At 37.4% G+C, this 22,586-nt stretch overlaps 1 protein-coding gene across 3 annotated transcripts in view; it reads right to left on the bottom strand.

Annotated features, from left to right (window-relative positions):
- Positions 1 to 22,586, bottom strand: part of VPS13B (vacuolar protein sorting 13 homolog B) — a 403,839-nt gene that overhangs the window by 376,227 nt on the left and 5,026 nt on the right. For all 3 annotated transcript variants that reach the window (XM_088149087.1, XM_088149086.1, XM_088149088.1), the window contains exons 4-6: positions 2,595 to 2,712; positions 1,276 to 1,443; positions 314 to 495 (exon numbers count right to left, since the gene is read on the bottom strand). In XM_088149087.1, coding sequence (XP_088005213.1) covers positions 314 to 495; positions 1,276 to 1,443; positions 2,595 to 2,712 — 468 coding nt within the window. The remainder of the gene's footprint in view (positions 1 to 313; positions 496 to 1,275; positions 1,444 to 2,594; positions 2,713 to 22,586) is intronic.

The following is a 22,586-nucleotide window of genomic DNA, read 5'->3' on the forward strand; positions in this document are numbered from 1 at the left end:
CAGAAATGAAGAATATTTTGAACTCCAAGCTATGTTTTTTTTCCCCTTCATCTATATTTTTTTCTAATAATCTTAGCCATGCCAATATCAGGAAGGAAATAAGGAATCCAGAATTTCACACAGTAGCAAGACTGTACAACATGGATGAAATTAACATATAACATAGAAATTCCTGAAACTCAAGTTCTGGTCACTGGTCAGAACCCAATTCTCACATTTTTTATTTCAGCAATAAGTATATCCCCAAAAACTTCAGTTACGTGTTTTGGGTTTTTCATGAATATATGACTCAATTATCAGGAAATCTACTTACTTTAATAATGGATGGCATCTTAGAATTAAGATTATCATAAGTGAAGTGCAAACGAGTTCTAAACGAACATTTGTATAGCAGAGGATCTTGATAAAATTCAATTTTGCCGCTAGCATTCCTCTTGTCTAGGCAAACAGTACAATCAGAAAAGTTTATCACTTTCCTTAGTACCAAATCAGTTGCTATGAAAGAAAGAAAAACACTGTTTCATTTTTAAAGCAAGATAAAAAAAATACAGTACAAACATTTATGTTCTATTTAATATGTGTAAGGAACCATACACTGCAGGACTGCATAAACCTCTTCAGGATAACAGCTCAACATTGAGTGAGACACTGGAAATAGTGCTTCAAAAAGGAGGTACGCAGGACAAAAACTGTACAATAGATGGGACCAGGATGAAAACTACATTTGCTTTACCTTTCATTTAAAATAAATGTATGATTACTCTTGATGTACAAAATAACTCCCCTTCTTTCACATTAAAAATAACAATTCACAGCCACTTTTGGAAAGGTTCCGGCAGCCACACAGATTATGCTTCTTTGATATATAAATGCACAAATCCCAGAATTTGTTGAATATATATATATATCAACAAAAAATACCAGGGAAACTAAGCTAATGAGGAGCTTCCAAATACATCCTGTTGCTTGATATCTATTTCAATGTCAGTGCCGAATCTGGAAGGCTCAACTCCTCCACCCCCTCGAAATTTAGTGTTTCATGTCCTAAGGATACAATAGGGAAGCACAAAAGATCATCTCATCTGCAAAACTAGGTGGTCCAATGTTTCATTTGTCCAGTCAGGAATTATCATCTCTCTGGTAAGCAACACAGAGCCCACTTACCTGTCATGGTTCCCTTATTAGTCAATAGAATAGCCATTTCCCAGTCCCCTTAACTGGAGGCAGCTGGGCTATTTTTTTAAGTCTGACAAAAAGTTATGATTTACAGATTACCTGATATATCCATAAAGGCTCGATCCCAAAATTCATCTACTGTGTAACATTCCGCAGAAGTAATATTAACAGAAAGAACAATATCATCCTCCACATATTTGAGTATGAGGTTATTAATGACAATGTTGACATTGTTTATAACTCGCCAAATCAAACTTTGTACATAGCCTAAGAAGGAAACATGAATATGGTCAATCTTTTATTTGGGAGCTCCATCAGCAAGCTGCTAAAAACAAAATAAGTTTCTTAAATTTGCCAATCCAAAAAAGCATTTAAATAAAACAAATGCCATCAACTTTTCTCGTCTTTAGTGTTCGGTAATTATAAATATCAAATAGAATAGGCATCCCCCAAAATCAAGAGATGATCATCATCCAGTTGAAAGTTATAACTTAAAAATCACAAATTAATGCATATATGACAAAAACTAGCAAGAGTAAACTCTGTTTCCAGGTGTCCTGACAAATTCAGCTTCAGGACTTCTGAAACATAGATCTGCATGGCAATCTCCATTTCCAAGACATAATCCTTGCACACATCTTCCTCCCCCCACCCCTACCCCCTGTACCCTCTAATGCTGCAGAAAGAATGTCAAGAGACTGGGCTATTGCCTTATTAGTGATTTATAGCAATTACAGTGTTATCCAATTGCTAATATAACAATAATGAGGATAGGTTTTATATTACTATAACAATGGCTGGGTCATTTGTAGGAGATGCTACAAAACACTAGTGAGGAAATGGACATAGATTGCCTTCTAGATCTAACATCCTAAAAGCCTGATTAAAAAAATGAGTCTTTGCAATAAGTTGGTGCCTTAGGTTTGCTAATATAGGTCCCTAATACAGGTACTCCTCATTTAGCAACTGCCTCATTTAGCAACCATTTGTAATTACAACAGCAATGAAAAAGTAACTTTACAACCAATCCTCACATTTACAACCTTTGCAGGTCTGTAAAGCAAAAGAAAGCTGAAGTAAGGTCATGAGCACAGTTGCAGTTCACTTAGTCACTGCTTTGCTTAATGTTCGAGTTGCCGGTCCCAATTGTGGTCACTAAACAAGGACTACCTGTACTATTTGAAAATAAATGTCCAACAAAAATGGATCAACCACTGATTTCCCAAGTTTATTTCTACTTAATTTTAATAACAAACCAAAATTTCTCAGGCAATGACAAATGTGCTCATAAAAATGTCCTCTATTTGGAAGATAGGGCGGTAACTCTCAAAAGGTCCAACTCCAAAACATTGTACCTCTTATCTTTTTTCCACAAGAGTTATTAAATGTCCAAATATACTATTTATATAACAAATCACCTGGTGGCAAATCAGGATCAGGAGTAGTCTGTTGGATTTTTCTTGGTTTCATTGCTGTTTTTGAACCTTCAGTAGTACTACGATTTGTTGAACTGGAACCACAACTTTCATGGTCATCCTAAAATATTTTTTAAATTATTTGTTATAGATCAGCAAAGAAAGAAGTGCAAACATTTGGTAGTTAGGTCATTTTTGTGCCTTCTTTTCCATAATAGGAATTGGTGACTTATTTGATTTATATCCCAGCTTTCAATTCAACTGAGTACTTAAGGCAGCTAACAGATTAAAAACAAAATGCAGAATAAGCTTGAAAATAAATTAATACTAAAATATATTAACATTTAAAACCTGGCGAAGGAAAAATACCTAGTCTACTGTTCTAAATGCAAAGGAAGTAGGGACTAAATGCAACTCCCAAGACAACGTTCCACAGCATAGGAATGATGTAGCAGGAGGCCCTCACACACGTGCCAGAAAACAAGCCTATGACAGCTGGGACATCTTCAAAAGGGCCTCTTCTTACAGATTACAATTGGCAGCCAGGTTCACAAAAGGAAGCAATTCTTTAAATAGGTTGGACCCTAAACCATTAAGGCTTAGTGAGGCTGACCCAACAACAAATTGTGCTCAGTAAACAATGGGCAACTAGTGCAGATTTTTCAGTACAAGCAGTAGTTAACAGTCCAGCTGCCATATTTTGTGACAACTGCAACTTCCAAATATTTTCCAAGGGTAGCCCCTCACGCAGGCACTGACTGAAGTAGTCAAGACTAAGTGGAACCAAAGTATGGATAAATGTTACCAAATTTGACTGGCTTAGGAATTATTGCAGCAGTAACTATAAATGTGCTTCTTGTGAATCCACTGACAGCTGAGGATCAAGAAACACTCTTAGACCATGACTTGTCATTCAGAAGTAATGTAAACCCACATAAAGGAATGTAGAAATACCATGTAAAGAATGTAGAGATAAGCTTGAGGAAAGAATGGATGAGCTGCTAAAGGAAGAAAAAGAGCAATTCACTCCTGAGACAGTATGAGAAAGAAACCCAAAATTAAAAAAACCCCTCTCCATTCTGTTTGATATAGGTGGGGGTAGAAAGAACTCTGGCAGTCTTTCATGATTGTGTTACTATATCCTATAACAATAAAATAGAATTGTTGTAATCTTTGTGATATCTCTTTCCTAACCTGGCCTACCTCTAAGGGCTGACAAACCAACCCAAACTAGCTGAATCTCAATCCCTATCTAGTTTCCTACTGTTTCTGTTCTTCCTGATCTAGCCCATTATCAAACACAAACAATACTCAATAGTAGTGACTACTCCCTTACAGTTTGATTCAAGGAGCAATTAAACTTGTTCTCATCCACATACAGATAGCATCCGACTCTAAAGCCCCACATGACTTCCCCAGCAATTTCCTATAGATGCCGAACAGCACAGGTGCTGCAAAAGTTGGTTCCTAGACTGATAAAATTTCAACAGACAGTTATGAAAACAGCCAGCTGCAGACCTTCCCAGCTTCACTGAAGAAGCCTGACTGTTTACCAGTTCATGGAAGAGCCGTATAAGGAGAATCAGACAGTTTCCACTCAAATATACATGGATATTTGGCACCAAACTGAAAATAATTCACTTATTGAAATTCTTGTATTCCTACTCCGTGCACCTCAATAAACCTTGCTAAAGAAAACTCCATGAGAATCATGTTTGGAATCATGTTTGGAAAAGAAACAGACTAAAGAGTAAGAAAAAATTATCTGGCAAAGCCCAAAATTTACCATAGCTGATGTATTTACAGATTGCTGGAAGAATAAAAAGCAACCCCCAAAAAGGAGGGTTTTTAAGACAAATGATAGAATGTGAAATACTTACACAGAGCCAAGACCACCTATTAGAACATATAAGTAAATTGCTATTAAAATAATAGCAACACAGAAGAAGTAAAAGACTTTATGGTAAAGTGGATGCAATTACTATACATTACAACAATGAGAGGACTTATATAAAATGTTGGAAATATTACAATACCAAAGGAACCTGTGATAGTCATAAAAAAAATCAGAAATACTAGAAATAAATACACATTATTCAAAGAAATTTAAAAATAAAACTTGAATTGAAACCTCCATTCTCTCTACTAGAAATCTTTCCACAACAAATACATTTTTAAAAATCACAATTTATCAAGATACGTACTGATGGCCACAAGGACAAGTTAGATCCAACATGGGAAAAGAGATGTTTGGTGACAATATCAGACTGGGACCCCAAGTTTCGAGAATTTGCAGCAATGGTAAAATTAACAATATACATCCAGAACAAAATTTTGGCTAAATTTAAGCAAGAATGACTTCCCTATATATTACATGACACAAAACAAGGCAACTTGGAGCATAGTTTTTGAGGAGGAAATATTTCATGTAAAGATAGTAACCAGAAACAATTTTAATGTTTATATATGTTTTGATGTAATCACCAGTCAGGTATAATGGGACAGAATTTAGAACTTAAGTTTTTACTGATATTTTTTCATCTTTCTTTCTTTTACAAGTTCATGTGCATTTATTTTAGGAATAATGAAAAATAGTGGTGACATCAATATAAATATAAATGTTTAACAGTTTTGTAGTGATTTTCAGTTATTTCTTATGAGGATATGATTTTAATGAAATAGTGCATTTTAATTTTATGACAATTATAAATTCTCTATTTTCTAATATTTTATTTTCCATCCACTATGCCCTTTTTCACTTTTTTCATTTAAGTAGTCATTTCTTTTTCCCTTAAATGTTTTAAAATAAAATTTAAAATGTTTTAAAAAGTAGAAATTTTAAAAAATCATCCACCAAAACTATCACTAGGCATCGATTCTATGAGCATCAAGACAGTCTCTTTACTCTCAAAGCTGTATAAAAGCAAAGCTAACAAGATCTAAGAATCTAAAAACATTCAAATAAAAGAAATCTAATTCTGAAGAAATCAGATGGTTTCACGAACACCATAGGGCCTGCTATCACAGTACATTAATTGAATCCTGACACTACTTGTGGGGGAGAATTCTTTTTCCAAGACAGTGATCATGAAGTTATTTCATTTACTCTCCTCAAAACAGCTCACAGCATACACTGATCTCTTGAAATTTGGCTTCAATTATGCCATTAGAATATCATATGTGGTGATGTGGGTCTCTCTTAATGACCACAGCCTTAAAAAGAATGCAGTTTTTGATTGATCAGGGACAGTGGTTACAATAACTTCTGTGGGACAAATAAAACTACAATTTAGTAGACTTGTGGAAAGCTAATTTCATAATGTTTACGTGCAGAAAACACAAAAAACATTACTGTACTGCTGAAACATTTTCCAAATCAGCAGTAAACAGAATCTCATATAATCTTAAAGACAAACAGAACACTAAGCTCACCTTAAAGCGCTTTTGGGACAGTGAAAGCTAAATTCTCCTACATTTGTTCTAGCGGGGTTAGGACTAACGGCAACAGCACCCCTCCCTTCCAGTTACAAGACTGATAAAAATTTAGAGGTTTTGTATAAGGCTCTATCACCAATTCTCACCTTTTACAATCATTTAATTCTTAGTCTTTATTATAAAAAGTTATTATTTTAATTGCTGTTTTTAATTACTTCTACAGCTCACAGAAATATAGCTTCTTCTTTTCCTTTTCTCCATAAAGCCTCTCCCTATATTCTCAATTTACTGCTTTGCCACTTAAGTAAATTCTAAGTAATTAACTTCTTGACAGCTTTCATTGCATTACTTCATCTGTATCTCAAACACCTGAATGTCCATCAACTTCTTCACAACTTAATTTAATGATGCTTCTATATTAGTCAGAATGACCACAGAACATTAAAAAAGTAGACTTGTTCCTCAGGCTTTCAGTGTGAACTGAATTAAATCTACACTTATTTCACAACCCATAAAATTTTATTCTGCGTATAATAAAATGTTAGCAGCAGTCAGTTGAACCAAACTTTGGCAACAGCAAAAGGTAATACCAACTGTTAATACCAAGTAACTAGAGTAGCTTTTTTCAACAAAGATAAATATAACAACTGGGGAAGCATCTAATTGTAACTTCTTCCAAAATTAATAAACACTACCTCTTTCTAACAAGCTAATAAAAGGTTAGAATTAAAAGGTTAGTACTCTGGTATTTCACTGCTGTAGTGTAAACATAATACATCATTTATTATAACACAGAAGCAAAACTATAATTGTAAACTGGACTTGTAAATGGCATTTAAACAAAATAAGCTTTAGTCCAAGGAACATAATAAATTATTGTTAAATTAAATAATAACAACAGGGTTTTTTCTCCTTATGCAGGGAAAGTTGCCTAGAGAGTAACTCCAATTCCTGTAACAGAAAATGTTAACAATTTAACTTTTCTCTATTCAGTCTTCAAATGAGGAAAAGTCTCTTACTCTATCCAATAAACTATAAATGTATAAGCTTATAAATTAATGTTATAATGTACTAATCTAAAGCCTTTTGAAAACATAATGAGACACCGAGGACAAGTATTTCATCTGTTCTAAACTAATGTAAATCTAGAATAATATCAGTATTCTAAATCTAGAATAATTTCAGAGGAATTATTCAAAGCACAGGGAAACTATTAATTTTCAAAATTACATTATTAACACGACCCTTCTCACACACAAATAGCTAGATTCAGTAAACAATGTTTACTAAGTACAGATAGTCCCTGAGTTACAACTGCAATTGGTGGCTAAGCAGTGCAGTCTTAATTGCTTAGCGACGACAATCCGGATAGTCCCAGTTGTCTTGTAACCCAAGATGCATAGGTCATTAAGTGGGAAGGGAAGAGTCCCTGGCAAGGAGTGTGAGGGTGCAGCAGTGGGTGGGGGAGGCCTTGGGAGGCCCAGCACAGGCCACAAGTTGGGGGAGAAGGTGCTGCGGTTCAGTGCGAGCTCAGGAAGGCCAAGAAGGATGGCACAAGGTGCAAGCAAGTGCAGGGAGGCGGGGAAAGAGAGCATGGGGTGTGTGCGTGCATGCATGTGTACAAGTGTAGGAAGGCTGCGAAAGAGGGTGTGGGGTGCGGGTGCATGCATGAGAGCACAGGGAGGCAGGGCAAAAGGGTGCAAGGTATATGCGTGTGTGCAAGCACAGGAAGGCCAGGAAAGAGAGTAAGAGGTATATGTGGATGGGGGAAGGAGGACATGGTCCTTTCGAGTGAAGAAAGGCTGGGGGAGGTGGGAGACGTATCTGTTGCATCCTTCCCTCCTGGCTTCCCCATTAACTTTGCTTGTGGGAAGCTGGCAGGGAAGGTTGCAAATGGTGATCACGTGACCACAGGATGCTGCAACCAGTCATAAGCTAACTTCAAGATGGCAGTAGGGAGCGGACGCCTAGTGCGTAGCTCCCAGCCATGACCACCATAAACCATCTTTTTACCATAGCCAGTATGGGGCTGAGGAGAGTTGGAAGTGTGGGACCCACATGTGAATGTGGGGTGAATGAAGAGAACCCCCAGCATTACTTCCGTCCGAGGCGGGCCGTTGTGGCAGGAAGGAGAGTTGCGGTGGCAGCAGCTGGGATGAAGACGCTGATGGAGAGGACGTGGGCAATGGAGGCGAGTGTGGCAGTGGGCAGCGCTTAGACCCAGGGGGTCAACGGAGGCTACGGCAGCTGCAGCAGTGGCAGTGGGAAAGTGCTGGTGGCGGCTGCTGTGGCTGCGCCATTCGAGCTGAGAACGACACCCAGGCTCAAGGGGAGTGACGCCGGAGCCAAGAGTCAGTCCAGCTGGGCCGGGAATGTTGGCGGAGCTGGGGCCCAAGCCCAATGCTGCTGGTTTCGGCGATAGTAGCACCAGCAGTGAGAGCACCGGTGACAGCGGTAGGACAGTGGCAACTAGGGCGAGGCTGAGGTGGACCCGACAGCGACGGCAGAGCAGAGGCAGTACCTGAAGCCCACAGTACCTGAAGCCCACAAAGACACTGGGACCTTGGGGGTTGTGGGTTCTAGCCCCAACATGGCAAGGGGGTTCCCCTACCCCTAGAGAAGAGGCCGGGGGGACTTGAGTGGTTGTAGGGTGTGTGGGTGGATGGTGTGTGCTTGTGAGATGAATGTGCTACTCTCTGCCTGGGTGGGATATGGGGAGAGGGTAGGAGTGAATGTGGCCCTCTTCTCTCCGGCCAGTGAGAGAAGTTAGTGGAAAGAGGGTGAGTGTTTGAGAAAGGGGAATTGGGGTGACTGAGCCCCTGTTGGCACTAAGAGCAGTTAGCTGAAGTGCCACAGGGGCTCATTTCCCCACCCCACTTTTTCCCCTCTTCCCTGTATCGTGTATGGTATGGCGGGCCCCTTAAGTCAGAGGCCAGGAGAGCGGGGGGAGGAGCACCTTGGGTGGTTCAGGGCAGGTATTCAGGTGGTGACAGGCATGGGGCGGTATGACGGGAGCCAGAGGGCAGGCCATTTCAGGGAAGACGCCCCCCGATGTGTTATTCCAGTGGCGTGTTCCGACCCTTGGGGCTCAAGCCCAGACCCTGGTAAGCAGACCTACAGAGACCCAGGTTTTCGGCCGCTGCTGATGAATGCCATCTCACCCCGGTTACTTCAGCCTGCCCCATTCAGTCCAGCAGAAGGGGCATGTTGTAGACCCCACCAGTCAAGGAATTTCAACTGGTGGGATCTAGGCAGAGGGCCTTTTCTGCCATGGCCCCCACCCTATGGAGCAACTGCCTCCCAAGGTCCAGTGTGCCCCCACTCTCATGGCCTTCAGGAAAGGGGTGAAATCCTGGCTGTGCTAGAAGGCCTGGGGGCCAGATGGGGGCTCGCACCAGTGGAGGTGGCTTGTAGGATGATTGACCTTGCCCCCCCCCGTCATCTTGAATGTTTTTAGTATTTATGTACAGGGTTTGTTTTTTATACTTGATTTTTAATGGTTTAATTTATTTTATTTTTTATTTATTTATTATTAAATTTGTATGCCGCCCATCTCCCCCCAACGGGTGACTCTGGGTGGCTCAGAGCCACCTGTTTTATTACTTTTATTATTTATGGGGTATTTTTGTTGATGGGGGTTTTGATTTTAACTGTGAGCCACCCAGAGTCACCCATTGGGGGGAGATGGGTGGCATACAAATTTAATAATATAAATAAATAAATAAATAAGTGCAAGCTGCTTGCCAAGAGCCCAAATTTTGTTCAGGTGACTACGGGGTGGCTGCAATGGCCAGAACTTCGAGGACTAGTCAAAAGTCTCTTTGTTCAGTGCCATCCAACTTTGAAGGTCACTGAACAAATTGTTGTAACTTGAGGACTACCTGTAAGTGATTGAGAACCAGTTTGATGCCATGACTAAAGGATTAGAAGGGTTAGAAACAGGAGACCATGAGTTCTAGTCCTGCCTTAGACCCAAAGCCAGCTAGGTGACTCTGGGCCAGTCACTCTCTCTTAGTCCTAGGCAGAAGGCAATGACAAACGTCTTCCGAAAAATGTTGCCATGGACTCGTCCATGTATTTGCTATGAGTCAAAATTGAGTCAAAAGTACAAACAAAAAACTAAGTGACTAGCCCTTTAGAATGGCGGTTAGTTGGGAAGGTGTTTCTGGAGAAGGTGATAGTGTGTCTAATGTACTTGTTATTTTGCCGTTTCCATTTCTTACCATATCACACGTATTTGTTAATGACTGGTATGCCAAGGAACCCGTGGTTCTTTGCTTAACATCATTGAGTACAATGATTTAGCTACTTTATACTATAATACAAGGGAAGAAATGCATCAACATATACTTTCAGTATCTAAGGATATAAATCCTGCAGCAAATTTGATGAACTGGAAATAAAAATATGGAGCTTTTAGAATTCTTAAGAGTAGAATAGGGGATGTCATGGACATTTAAGTCAACCTTCCTTGACACGGACCCTCCTCATGCCCCAGATGTCCACTGCTAGGAATACTGAGAGTTAAAATCATGTTAGGTATCCACATCAAATACCTCTTTGTTAAACTAGGATCCTTCAGAACAGCAATAACAATAACTATGCAGGAGTTTAAGAGGGTGTGTTCATGATGGTGGTTAACAAATGATACACTCACTGTCACTCCAGACCTGCTGTTGTCCACAGACCAATCAAGTCATAGCATGTATAAGCCAGGGTATGTACTCTTCATTCCAGTCTTCCTTTTAAGTCTCATCCGGCTCTGAACCTTCTCACAACCAACAGAACAAATATATTACTATATCCACATATACAGTGGGGCAAAAAAGTATTTAGTCAGCCACCAATTGTGCAAGTTCTCCCACTTAAAAAGATGAGAGAGGCCTGTAATTTTCATCATAGTTTAATCAACTATGAGAGACAAAATGGGGGAAAAAATCCAGAAAATCACATTGTCGGATTTTTAAAGAATTTATTTGCAAATCATGGTGAAAATAAGTATTTGGTCAATATCAAAACTTCATCTCAATACTTTGTTATATATCCTTTGTTGGCAATGACAGAGGTCAAACGTTTTCTGTAAGTCTTCCCAAGGTTTTCACACACTGTTGCTGGTATTTTGGCCCATTCCTCCATGCAGATCTCCTCTAGAGCAGTGATGTTCTGGGGCTGCCGCTGGGCAACACGGACTTTCAACTCCCTCCAAAGGTTTTCCATGGGGTTGAGATCTGGAGACTGGCTAGGCCACTCCAGGACCTTGAAATGCTTCTTACGAAGCCACTCCTTCGTTGCCCGGGCAGTGTGTTTGGGATCATTGTCATGCTGAAAGACCCAGCCACGTTTCATCTTCAATGCCCTTGCTGATGGAAGGAGGTGTTCACTCAAAATCTCACGATACATGGCCCCATTCATTCTTTCCTTTACACGGATCAGTCATCCTGGTCCCTTTGCAGAAAAACAGCCCCAAAGCATGATGTTTCCACCCCCATGCTTCACAGTAGGTATGGTGTTCTTTGGATGCAACTCAGCATTCTCTCTCCTCCAAACACAACGAGTTGAGTTTAGACCAAAACGTTCTACTTTGGTTTCATCTGACCATATAACATTCTCCCAATCCTCTTCTGGATCATCCAAATGCTCTCTAGCAAACTTCAGATCGGCCCGGACATGTACTGGCTTAAGCAGGGGGACACATCTGGCACTGCAGGATTTGAGTCCCTGGCGGCGTAGTGTGTTACTGATGGTAGCCTTTGTTACTTTGGTCCCAGCTCTCAGCAGGTCATTCACTAGGTCCCCCCGTGTGGTTCTGGGATTTTTGCTCACCGTTCTTGTGATCATTTTGACCCCACAGGGTGAGATCTTACCTGGAGCCCCAGATCGAGGGAGATTATCAGTGGTCTTGTATGTCTTCCATTTTCTAATTCTTGCTCCCACAGTTGATTTCTTCACACCAAGCTGCTTGCCTATTGCAGATTCAGTCTTCCCAGCCTGGTACAGGTCTACAATTTTGTTTCTGGTGTCCTTCAACAGCTCTTTGGTCTTGCCCATAGTGGAGTCTGGAGTGTGACTGTTTGAGGTTGTGGACAGGTGTCTTTTATACTGATAACAAGGTCAAACAGGTGCCATTACTACAGGTAACGAGTGGAGGACAGAGGAGCCTCTTAAAGAAGTAGTTACAGGTCTGTGAGAGCCAGACATCTTGCTTGTTTGTAGGTGACCAAATACTTATTTTCCACCATGATTTGCAAATAAATTCTTTAAAAATCAGACAATGTGATTTTCTGGATTTTTTCCCCCATTTTGTCTCTCATAGTTGAGGTATACCTATGATGAAAATTACAGGCCTCTCTCATCTTTTTAAGGGGTAGAACTTGCACAATTGGTGGCTGACTAAATACTTTTTTGCCCCACTGTATTACAGAGAAAAAGGAGAAAAGAAGGAGGACCAAAGGATCTTTGAAAAGTCTTAGACCAAAGGATCTTTGAAAAGAAAAGTCTATGGAGTTGCAGATCTTTCCTGAATGACAATTTAGACAGCTACACTTGATATTATCAGCACAACTTGGTATTATTCTGCTCATCCCTGAACAAATCAGTGATGAACTCATATTCCAGAGAGAAAGCAAAATTATTTGAGGAAAATCCTGAAGAAAGTTGGGCTACTGAACATTATTTTTTCCTCCTGGAATATTGCCTTATTGGCCAAGATTTTTATTAGCCAACCCTGCCTTATTGGCCAAGATTTTCAAATAAAAGATGGAACCCAAGGGGGAAAGAATTGTTACCCTACAAAGAACCTAAATCTTATAATTGAAGCCATCAAAAATATTTAAGGCATTTACATTGATCCTTCCATTTGAGTAAGCTATTTATTTTGAGTTCCCGAAGAAGTTGATACTACACTCAAATCTATAATGACTAATATTCAAAAGTTAGTTCTACTGTATTCAGTGTGATTTATAACCCAGAAAACACATTTTTGATTGTAATTTTAAATCTGATTAAAAAAACAGTAAGGTTTCAAATCTAAATCATGTAACAAAGTACTTTGTTTTATTCCGCTGAAATATTTCTTCATAAAACATAAAGCCTACCTAGATTTTAGCTCAAATCCTGGTGGCCTCAAAGACTATCCATGTGGTTTTCTTGGCAACAATACAGAAGTTGTTCGCCAATGACTTCTGGGATGTTTTTTCAACTTCCCAGTGTACAGCTCTGATACTCCTTGGAGGTCCCCTATCCAAACACTAATTAGAACCAATCCAGTTTAGCTTCCAAGCCTAGCCAAGGTCAGCCAGGTGCTGCCACCTGCTGTTACATGTTTATTTTATTTCAATTATTTAACTAAGATTAGGCTCCTTTCCAGTTAGAGTCAGAAAGTGATCCCATTAATGCTAACACTTAACATACTTTTACTAGAATGATTATTTAGCAAAGTTGATCATCATAATTTTATTGCACTACACTGCACTTTAATATCTCAGACTGTTACACAAAGGAACACACACTAATTAGGCTCCAATACATCTGTAACTACATCCCCATGACCCACGAAGACAGCTGCACTCTTGTAGGACAACGACATTTAGGAATTCCTGACAAATGCATGAGATCCGGAGCTAAAGCATTATCGGTTGAGGGGATCTAACTACAGAATGCGCTCCCCCAGGAATGCAAGTGCTTGGAATTTGAGCAATGTTAAGGCATATGGCAAAACCTACTTCTTTGATAAAATTTTCTCCAAGAGAAATAAATTTAAAATTGCAAAGATCCTTTATATTCTTTTCCAAAAGTGGCTGCTTAAAATCAATAAAAGGAAATATGGACAAGATTGAATGGAGCCTATCATGTAAATAAATATGTGGAAAAGACATCACTTAAGTACTACAGAAAATGACAGAACGACTTGACAATTTTCTCTACAAAGAACTGAACAAAGTTACAGCTGAGCAAGTCAGAAGAAAATTAAGCCATCAAATCAACGAAAGTTTACTTGGCATTCCTTTTTGAACAGCCTTGGTATTTTCAAGTGCACACTGGGCCATACACTTATCTACTCAGATAAGCAAAGCATTTGATTTTCCAATCAAAATTCATTAAAAAGAATTTATTATTTTGGAATTCCTAGTATTCTAATGTTCACATTACATCAGCATGATCTATGGCCCAGCAATGTGGTAAAATGATATTGTGATTAAGAATTCCCTAATAATTACCCCCAAAACACTAGTACTATCAAACTAAGGACTGAACTAAGGAGAGATGCATTTAATGGAATACCATCAGGGGCTCCTTATCAAAAAGGAAAAAAATAAAAAATATTTCACTGAACAGAAAAGCCATTGATGGAATGCAGGCAAATAATATTTGCTTCCACTGCCTCTCTTCTGAAGCATGAATTCCCTTCCCATCAGCCTTAACCAGAGTTAACTGTTAAGTCAGCAGCAATACTACGCAGTGTTAAACTCAGCCATAATTCAGCAATATAAATTGTTAAGACAGACCAGGTTCCTTCTTGTGAATCTGCTTTAAACCCTGGTTTTAGATTCAGCATTCAGTGAAAGCCCTAGTTACTCTAAATGTGACTGTTTTAAAATAATGGCAAATCACCAGTGAGCTTAGTAGCTCAAATACTAAATATTTGATTCAAATATTAAAAAATAACTCAAATAATTTTAGATAGTGATATTTATTGAAGTTAATTAACGTTTTTGGAGTTTAGAGGCCATAAATTACTTTGCTGCCTACATTCATTATTCACGAAAACCTAAATTTTAGTCAGAATTTAGTGAAAATAAAATCTATTTTTTTCCCACCCAAGTACATGGATCCCTTGAAATCTCTCCACAGACTCCAGGTTAAGAAGCCCTGCTATAAATAGTGCTCCTGATGGTAAGGAATGGAGTAACTTTATTGAGGCACTTGTTGGATCATGAATGAGCAGTCTCCAGAATTCTAATTGGCCAAAAGAAAGAGAAGCAAGGAAGCAATACACAATTCACCACAAGAGAACTGATTATAAGCCTGTAGTACTAAATTTGTACTTTTAGTTCACCATACTTTAACAGAATAAAAAGATAAAAACGGAATAGTTGACTTCAAGCTTCCTCTTGTAATTGCCATACTTAAAATAAAGATGTTTATATGCATGACTACACTGCTATTAGTACAGGTACTATAGCAGTACAATCTTTGTTTAGTAGGTTAAACATGTAATTTAAATCAGATCAAGCCAAATATATTAAGGCATAAGACTTGTTAAGAAATTAACATAACCAAAATATATTGTTCTAAGAGTCCTGAAGGCTTTCTTTTATCTGTTTCATGCTGCTCTTAAGATATGTAATTTCCTCACTTTTAAAAGTGAAGTCATATTCCTGCAAAATTTAACTTTCACATGTGTTTCAAATTTTGTTTGTAGAGACCTAAGCATATAATTATACTTTGATTTTTTTTTTCTTTTTCCTCCTTTAATTTTGTTTGGTTTCTGCTGCTGATTTTGTTTGTTTTTCTTTTCTTGGATCACATTTTATGCCACTTTTAGCTGTCTACTGTAAATCTAGAATTCTTTTAGAGACAATCTTCTTTCTTCTACTGTTAAATATGCTACACATTCTTGATACACTTCTGATTAATCTTTCTCTTTACTCTGGAAACATTCTCCTGCTCTAATGTTTTGTTGATTGTTATCTTCGAAGCGTAATAGTTTACTGGCTTACACATTCTGTGAATATCATGAAACAGAAGACCTAGATAATGTTTTTACTTTTTCCTGTTTTTTAAATGTTCTTAGAAACATTTAATGTTTTAGATAATCATGAAATCACTCAGAGAATTTTGGTTATTGGACAGAGTAGATTAAAATAAATAGCACTAAATCTCACAATTATGGAAATATGCCCATAGAATAATAATAGAAAATGAATTGCCCACCTCATGTTTATATTAATAGTAGGCACCAAACTGATTAATTTGTTCTCTTTTATGGGATAGAGGGGCAAATATTGCAATTACATTTGCCATATTATAAACCTTCCAACTGCTACCAATATATACAGTACATTTCTCTAAAATGATAAAACATGAAAGGAATCTAAAGAAGAAATAATAGTAACAAAGGTTTGTCCTTATAAATTTGGGGCAGGGATTACCTCAGATGTTTTGCAATTTCATACATTTCCAAATATGGTGGAGGACATGCTCCACCGTTAATGTAAATCTTCAGTAAATCATATGATCATATTATTTTCTATCTATATACTTTTTTTTCCAAACAGGACTTATTTATTTATTTTATTTATTTATTTATTCGACTTGTATATTCATTCATTCATTCATTCAATTTATATAGCTGCCCATCTCAAACAAATGACTCTAGGTGGCTAACAACAATTTTTTAAAAAGCAAGTAAATAAATAAATAGACCATTAGCAGCTGAGATTTTAAAAAAAAACTATCAATACAAATATACAAGTATTTCAATAAAATTAATTCACAGGTTCCAACAGACACTCTGACCCTCAAGTTCAGGAACACACCCATGTCCCCAGGGCCTTGCCAAAGGCCAACAAGACAGGGACAGAAAAGGCTTTCCTCCTGCGTCCTACCAGGTGGCATTCTTTATATTATCCATTCATACACTTATCCATTTTTTGCCAAAAAGTACACAATTAGGAAATTGCTGGAAGCTATTGACCTAAAGATGTGTCAAATCATAAACTACATTTTTTTTATTTTTTTAAGATTTGTTTCAATTGTCCAATATTCTTTTGTGAAACATCATATTTCAAAATGGAAATACATATGAGCTTTTTATGTGTGATAGCAGTATATATTTTTATTCTCTCTCCATGCAATTCCTTTTAAGGTGTTTGTACTTACATTTGATATATGTCCTGTTACTAATAGAGATTAGTGCATATAGGATGGTGGGCCTTTTTTCAGCTCTACCAAAACTACTAGATAGATTATGGCATTATTTTGGCTGGATTTAAAGTGGAGGCTTTTTGCCTTTTAATTTTTAAAAACAGTCTATTATACCATTGTTACATTGTATAATGAGAACATACATATACAAAAAAGCAATTTATAAATACATCTTACTTTTATAGCATCTATTTACTATTTTCAACATGATTTTCAATATAGTACTACTAACCAAGATAAAATACAAGGATTAAAATATGCAACATCTTAAAGCTAAAAAAAGCCTAATCTGATATATAATCTACAATAAATAACATAAATACAGATTTGATCAGATGGCATATTGTGTCAGGGCAAAAAGCTATACATCACCTAAATGCATAAATTACTTTAAAATGTACAATATATTAATAAGATACCAAGAAAAATAAGCTCTTAAAGATATATATGGAGCAGTTGGAGAGAAAGGTTGGAAGCTAATTACCTAGATTCCTTAAGCTCCTAAATATATGTATAGAAAAGAAAAAAGGATTGTAAAAAAAATATAAATGAAAGCGAAGATAAATCCTGTCATTGGCATAAGTCCAAATGTTACTCTCCACGGGTCCACATGCTATGGAATAATTTGTCCAAATGTCAGTTGTAATTTTCAAAATGCCTTTCTTGCCATAGATTCTTAAACATCTGTAACAAATACTTGTTTTGAGAGTGCTTTACATTTGTGACATTTGACCTTTTGCTGTATGCCCCACAAAATTCAAGTTTCAAATACCATGCAGGCAGGAAACCTGATCATTCCAGCAGTAGCCATCTGCATGGTCCAATATCAAATATTAGTTCTGGGTTGCACAATGTCATGTGTTACAAATCTGTTTCTGCAGCTTCTATAATTAGTTGTAATTTGCTGCTTCTAAAATGTATTTCTTATGGGACATCTGGCCTCAAAACCTCTACCTTAGCACTGAAAAAAATACTTAGCGTTCTGGTATTTTATTTTTAAAAAATATAAAGCAGTACATGAGTGGCATAACTAGGACCAGGCTTCTTTAAAAAAAAAAACAAGGTTCTCATTATATTATATATTTTTAAAATGCAAATGTACAAAAAATATCAAGAATATATTAAGAAGAGTAAGGCTGAAATTCTGTATACTTTATCTGGAGAAAATCCCATTGTACTCAAATGCTTATTTTTCAATAAACATATACTGCAAGACTATACTGCAAGACATTCTATACAGGGTTTGGTTCTCTTGTACATTTTAAAAGGATAATCATGAAAATGTAACAAGAATGACTACTGAAAGAAAATAAAGAGGCTTAAAGTATAGGTATCACTCTCAGGAGTCAATGCTTAAATAACATCCCTACACCGACAAATAAACATAAATCATCTAAAAAAGAAAGAACAAAATACATTTGTTAGAAACTATGTACATATATACCATCACTCTATTCTCTTTGATTAAGCAATGCTATGTAAAGCATAGAAAAATATGAGAAATAGCAAGACAAAGAAATTTACCTATACCTTCCATATCTTTCTATCCTTGAAAGCCATTTTTGCTTCCACCACTTCATATACCACTTCATATATTGCCTTACGTTCTTTTATCTTCTTACCTCTTTTTCCGAGACTAATAACAACTCCTTCCAGTTATAACTTTCTCAATCTTCCCTTTCTTCTCAATCCATTCACTATATTTTAACAATTCAATCATCATTTATTCTCTCTGTATGACCAAATCATTTCAACCTGCTTCTTTCTCACTGGTCACCCACATTTGTATTCAATTCACATTCATTAAGCACCCATTCATTCTTGACCTTAGTTCTTCTTGTTTTACCACACACAATTCTTAAGTAACCTATTCCCATTGAATTCAACTTACTTTTACTTTTCTCCTGACACACCCAACTCTTACTTCCATATAACAAGGTGTCATTTATCATCTACAAAGTCCTTCACGGCCAAGGGCCAAGTTACTTGCAGAACCACCTATCTCCAACTGACTTTACCCATTGCATGAGATGGACACACTCTGGATTTCTTGTATAAAACACTGTCATCTGGTGGGACTTAAGTGGTGTGCTTTCTCTGTCATTGCACCAGCCCTTTGGAACAGCATTCCCCCCCCCGACAAGATTCAGATGGCCCCAAACCTGTTGACCTTCCGTAAGACCTTGATGACATGCCTTTTCCCCCAGGCAGTGGGCCAGGGTACTGGATGAGTACTATCTGTAACGGTTGGAAACTGAATGGTTGTGAATTGGCCTTGTTTATAGTATGCTTTCCTTTAGTTGTTTTTAGCTTGTTGGTTTATGTTTTAATCCTACATTAGCCACCAGAGTCACAATGTGCAAGTTGTGTGGCCAAATAAATAACAAAGAGTGCAGAAGCACACTCTTAACACAGCAATTTTTGCTTCTTTTGATAATATTAATTCTTCGCATTACTCTGCTATCAGCATTTGTACATCTTAAAGTGTCTCTGTTCATTTTCTTATATTTAGTAAACATTCCACCAAGGTACACGAAATCTACTTCCTCTAGTTTTTTGCCATTTAGGTATAAATTGCAATCCTTTTTTCCTTTTTCCATATCAAACACAACTATCTTGTCTTCAAAACATTAATTTTCAGACCCATTCTCTTCACTGTATCATACAATCTGTCTAACATTTGTTGTCAATCATTTGGGTTCTTAGCTAACCCAGAACCATCTGCATATAAAAGTACACATGCATTAATATTTCCAATTAACAAAACTCATTAGTCACCACAAGCTTGCTTTATATGTTTATCCATAAATATATTAAACAACCAAGGGGAATATAATGATTGGATATTAGATTTGCCACTCAAAACATGGTAACAGAGATTCCTGAGGTATACACATCAGACATAGAGGAGAGAAACAAAATAATTTCCAATTTCCAAATCAGGAAAGTAGTTGGTGGCAATAAAATCTATTCATCCTTTAGAGATACCCCAGAGTTTTGATGAAAGAGGTGGTAAGAGGGCCTTCCACAGAGAGGGTGGATAAATAAAAATAAAAATAAAAATATATATAAACGTATTTAGTTGTACTTGTACCACATATGGATCCCAGGTTCCTCTGAGTTAAAGGAAACAGAAAAAGTTCACATATTCTCTTGTGACATCCTGGCATGGCAAACTGTGAACTAATTATACCTCTTAAGTCACAACCACGGAAGGTCAGAGGAGACTATCTGCTTCCTTCTAGCTGACTGATTACCAAGTATCTCCAGAAGGGTCACTAAATGTGATGAAAGTGCTACTGTTGTTAGATTTTCAGTTATCTAATATTCTTAATATTCTGCCTCTGCTCTAGTTGATTTGCATTTTATGTTCATTCTACTTATTCGTGTTTACTGTTTTAATATGTGTGGGTTTTTTGGTTCAGATGTTTGGGTCTTTGACTATAAAGCCTATTGTTGTTATTGTTGTAATACTGCTATTTTAACATCAATAATTTCCTCAGTAGAAGCAAAGTCTGTGATAAGAGAATAACATATTTTGTGTATATTGTTTATAACTGTCCATCTACTGCCTTCATTTGATTAGGTTTTGTCCATTAAACAGCCATGGAGGTGTCTAAGCTACAAGCTACCTAACAATAGCAGCAATAATAATACTTTTCAGTTGATTGCTATTGAAATTCTTGCTGCAACCATCCTTGCCATTTTACGTGTTACCATTATATAGATGTCTACAAAATATACAGAATTCTGTTATGGAGGAGCCAGTCCACCTTGTTTAAACATTAATTTCGGTATTTCTGTCTTGAGAATACACTATGAAAAGGGAAAGTAAGAACGCTCTAAATCTGCAAGACAACTCAATACTTAAAAAAAAAAGTATGTGTGAGGTATAGGAATTATAATCCAGAGTTCACTTGTTGATTTAGAATATTACAAATATGTAATAGGATAGAACAAGGTCGAACTTCATCCTCCTTTCTGTTCCCAACAGCGGCCAGCTGCTGGAAGATCATAAACAAAGCATGAAAGTTATGGCCTTTTTATCCTAGCATCTGGATTTAAGTTTTATACCACACTGAAACTCCTTGTTCAAATACAAAGAACTGACTCTTTGGCCAGTAAGCTATAGAGGCTGACCAGAAATACATGCATCCTCTATAAATTAAAGAAAAATCTTAAAGCTATTAAAAGCAGCTTGCCTTTAGTAAACTTTAGGACAGTAAATTCCATTAAGTTAGCTGCACATCAAAGACATTTTTCATTAATATGCTCTCTTCAGTTTCTGCAAATGTGATGTGTGTGGGCAGGGAAGTGGAAGATGATTCAGAACATGCTCCTTAAGCAAGTGTTGGACCAGGAGCAGCAAATCTGGAAAATTAATTAATGGATTTGACATTTAGGCCCCATTTCAGCATTTACCCAGTTTCTGGTTTTAGGCATATCACCTTATTCTAATCCTTACTACTTTTGGTCGCTGTGCATTTTGCACTACCAAGTGTGCAGTCAAAATAAGTATCTGTGGCTTGTTCATAAAATGTGGGCTTAAGTAAGCTGCTCATATACAGTACATTTACAACTGGAAATAGTTCACAACTGCACAATTAAGTTATTTCACAGCTGTGAAGTCAAGTTCTTACAAGATCAAAAGCAAACAACTTAAATCCAGATTAGTCCATTACAAGGGACTTACAGAGACTGCCCCTCCCACCAAAAGAAAGCTTAAAACCCATTGCACCACAAGAGCAGAAGAAAATGGTGCAGGAATTTGAAACTTGATTTCACTATAAATAGAGCTTGCCTCTGACATATAGCAATTGCTGAAATTCTTTCATAATGAATACAGTTTTGCAATAAACCTATTAACATTTGAATCCTTAAATCTCAGCTTGTGCCATTTCCAGTTCTGGTGTTTGCCAAGAAAAGTCTGACAACTCAGTTTCAGCATGCTTCCCAACCACTGAATATGCACAACATCAAACTGATTAAAATTTTAAAAGCTCAGAATATCCAGTTACTGGAGTATAATGATAAATTCCAAGCCAAGAAGATTTAGATGAAACACAAGCAATGGTACAGAAAGATCAAGCTACAGTGGGGCAAAAAAGTATTTAGTCAGCCACCAGTTGTGCAAGTTCTCCCACTTAAAAAGATGAGAGAGGCCTGTAATTTTCATCATAGTTTAATCAACTATGAGAGACAAAATGGGGGAAAAAATCCAGAAAATCACATTGTCGGATTTTTAAAGAATTTATTTGCAAATCATGGTGGAAATAAGTATTTGGTCAATATCAAAAGTTCATCTCAATACTTTGTTATATATCCTTTGTTGGCAATGACAGAGGTCAAACGTTTTCTGTAAGTCTTCCCAAGGTTTTCACACACTGTTGCTGGTATTTTGGCCCATTCCTCCATGCAGATCTCCTCTAGAGCAGTGATGTTTTGGGGCTGCCGCTGGGCAACACGGACTTTCAACTCCCTCCAAAGGTTTTCCATGGCGTTGAGATCTGGAGACTGGCTAGGCCACTCCAGGACCTTGAAATGCTTCTTACGAAGCCACTCCTTCGTTGCCCAGGCAGTGTGTTTGGGATCATTGTCATGCTGAAAGACCCAGCCACGTTTCATCTTCAATGC

The sequence above is a fragment of the Python bivittatus genome, unplaced genomic scaffold, assembly GCF_059951505.1.
Source record: "Python bivittatus isolate LINGU-HERP-01145 unplaced genomic scaffold, Pbiv_v1 ctg000590_np1212, whole genome shotgun sequence".
In the NCBI taxonomy this organism is placed as follows: domain Eukaryota; kingdom Metazoa; phylum Chordata; class Lepidosauria; order Squamata; family Pythonidae; genus Python; species Python bivittatus.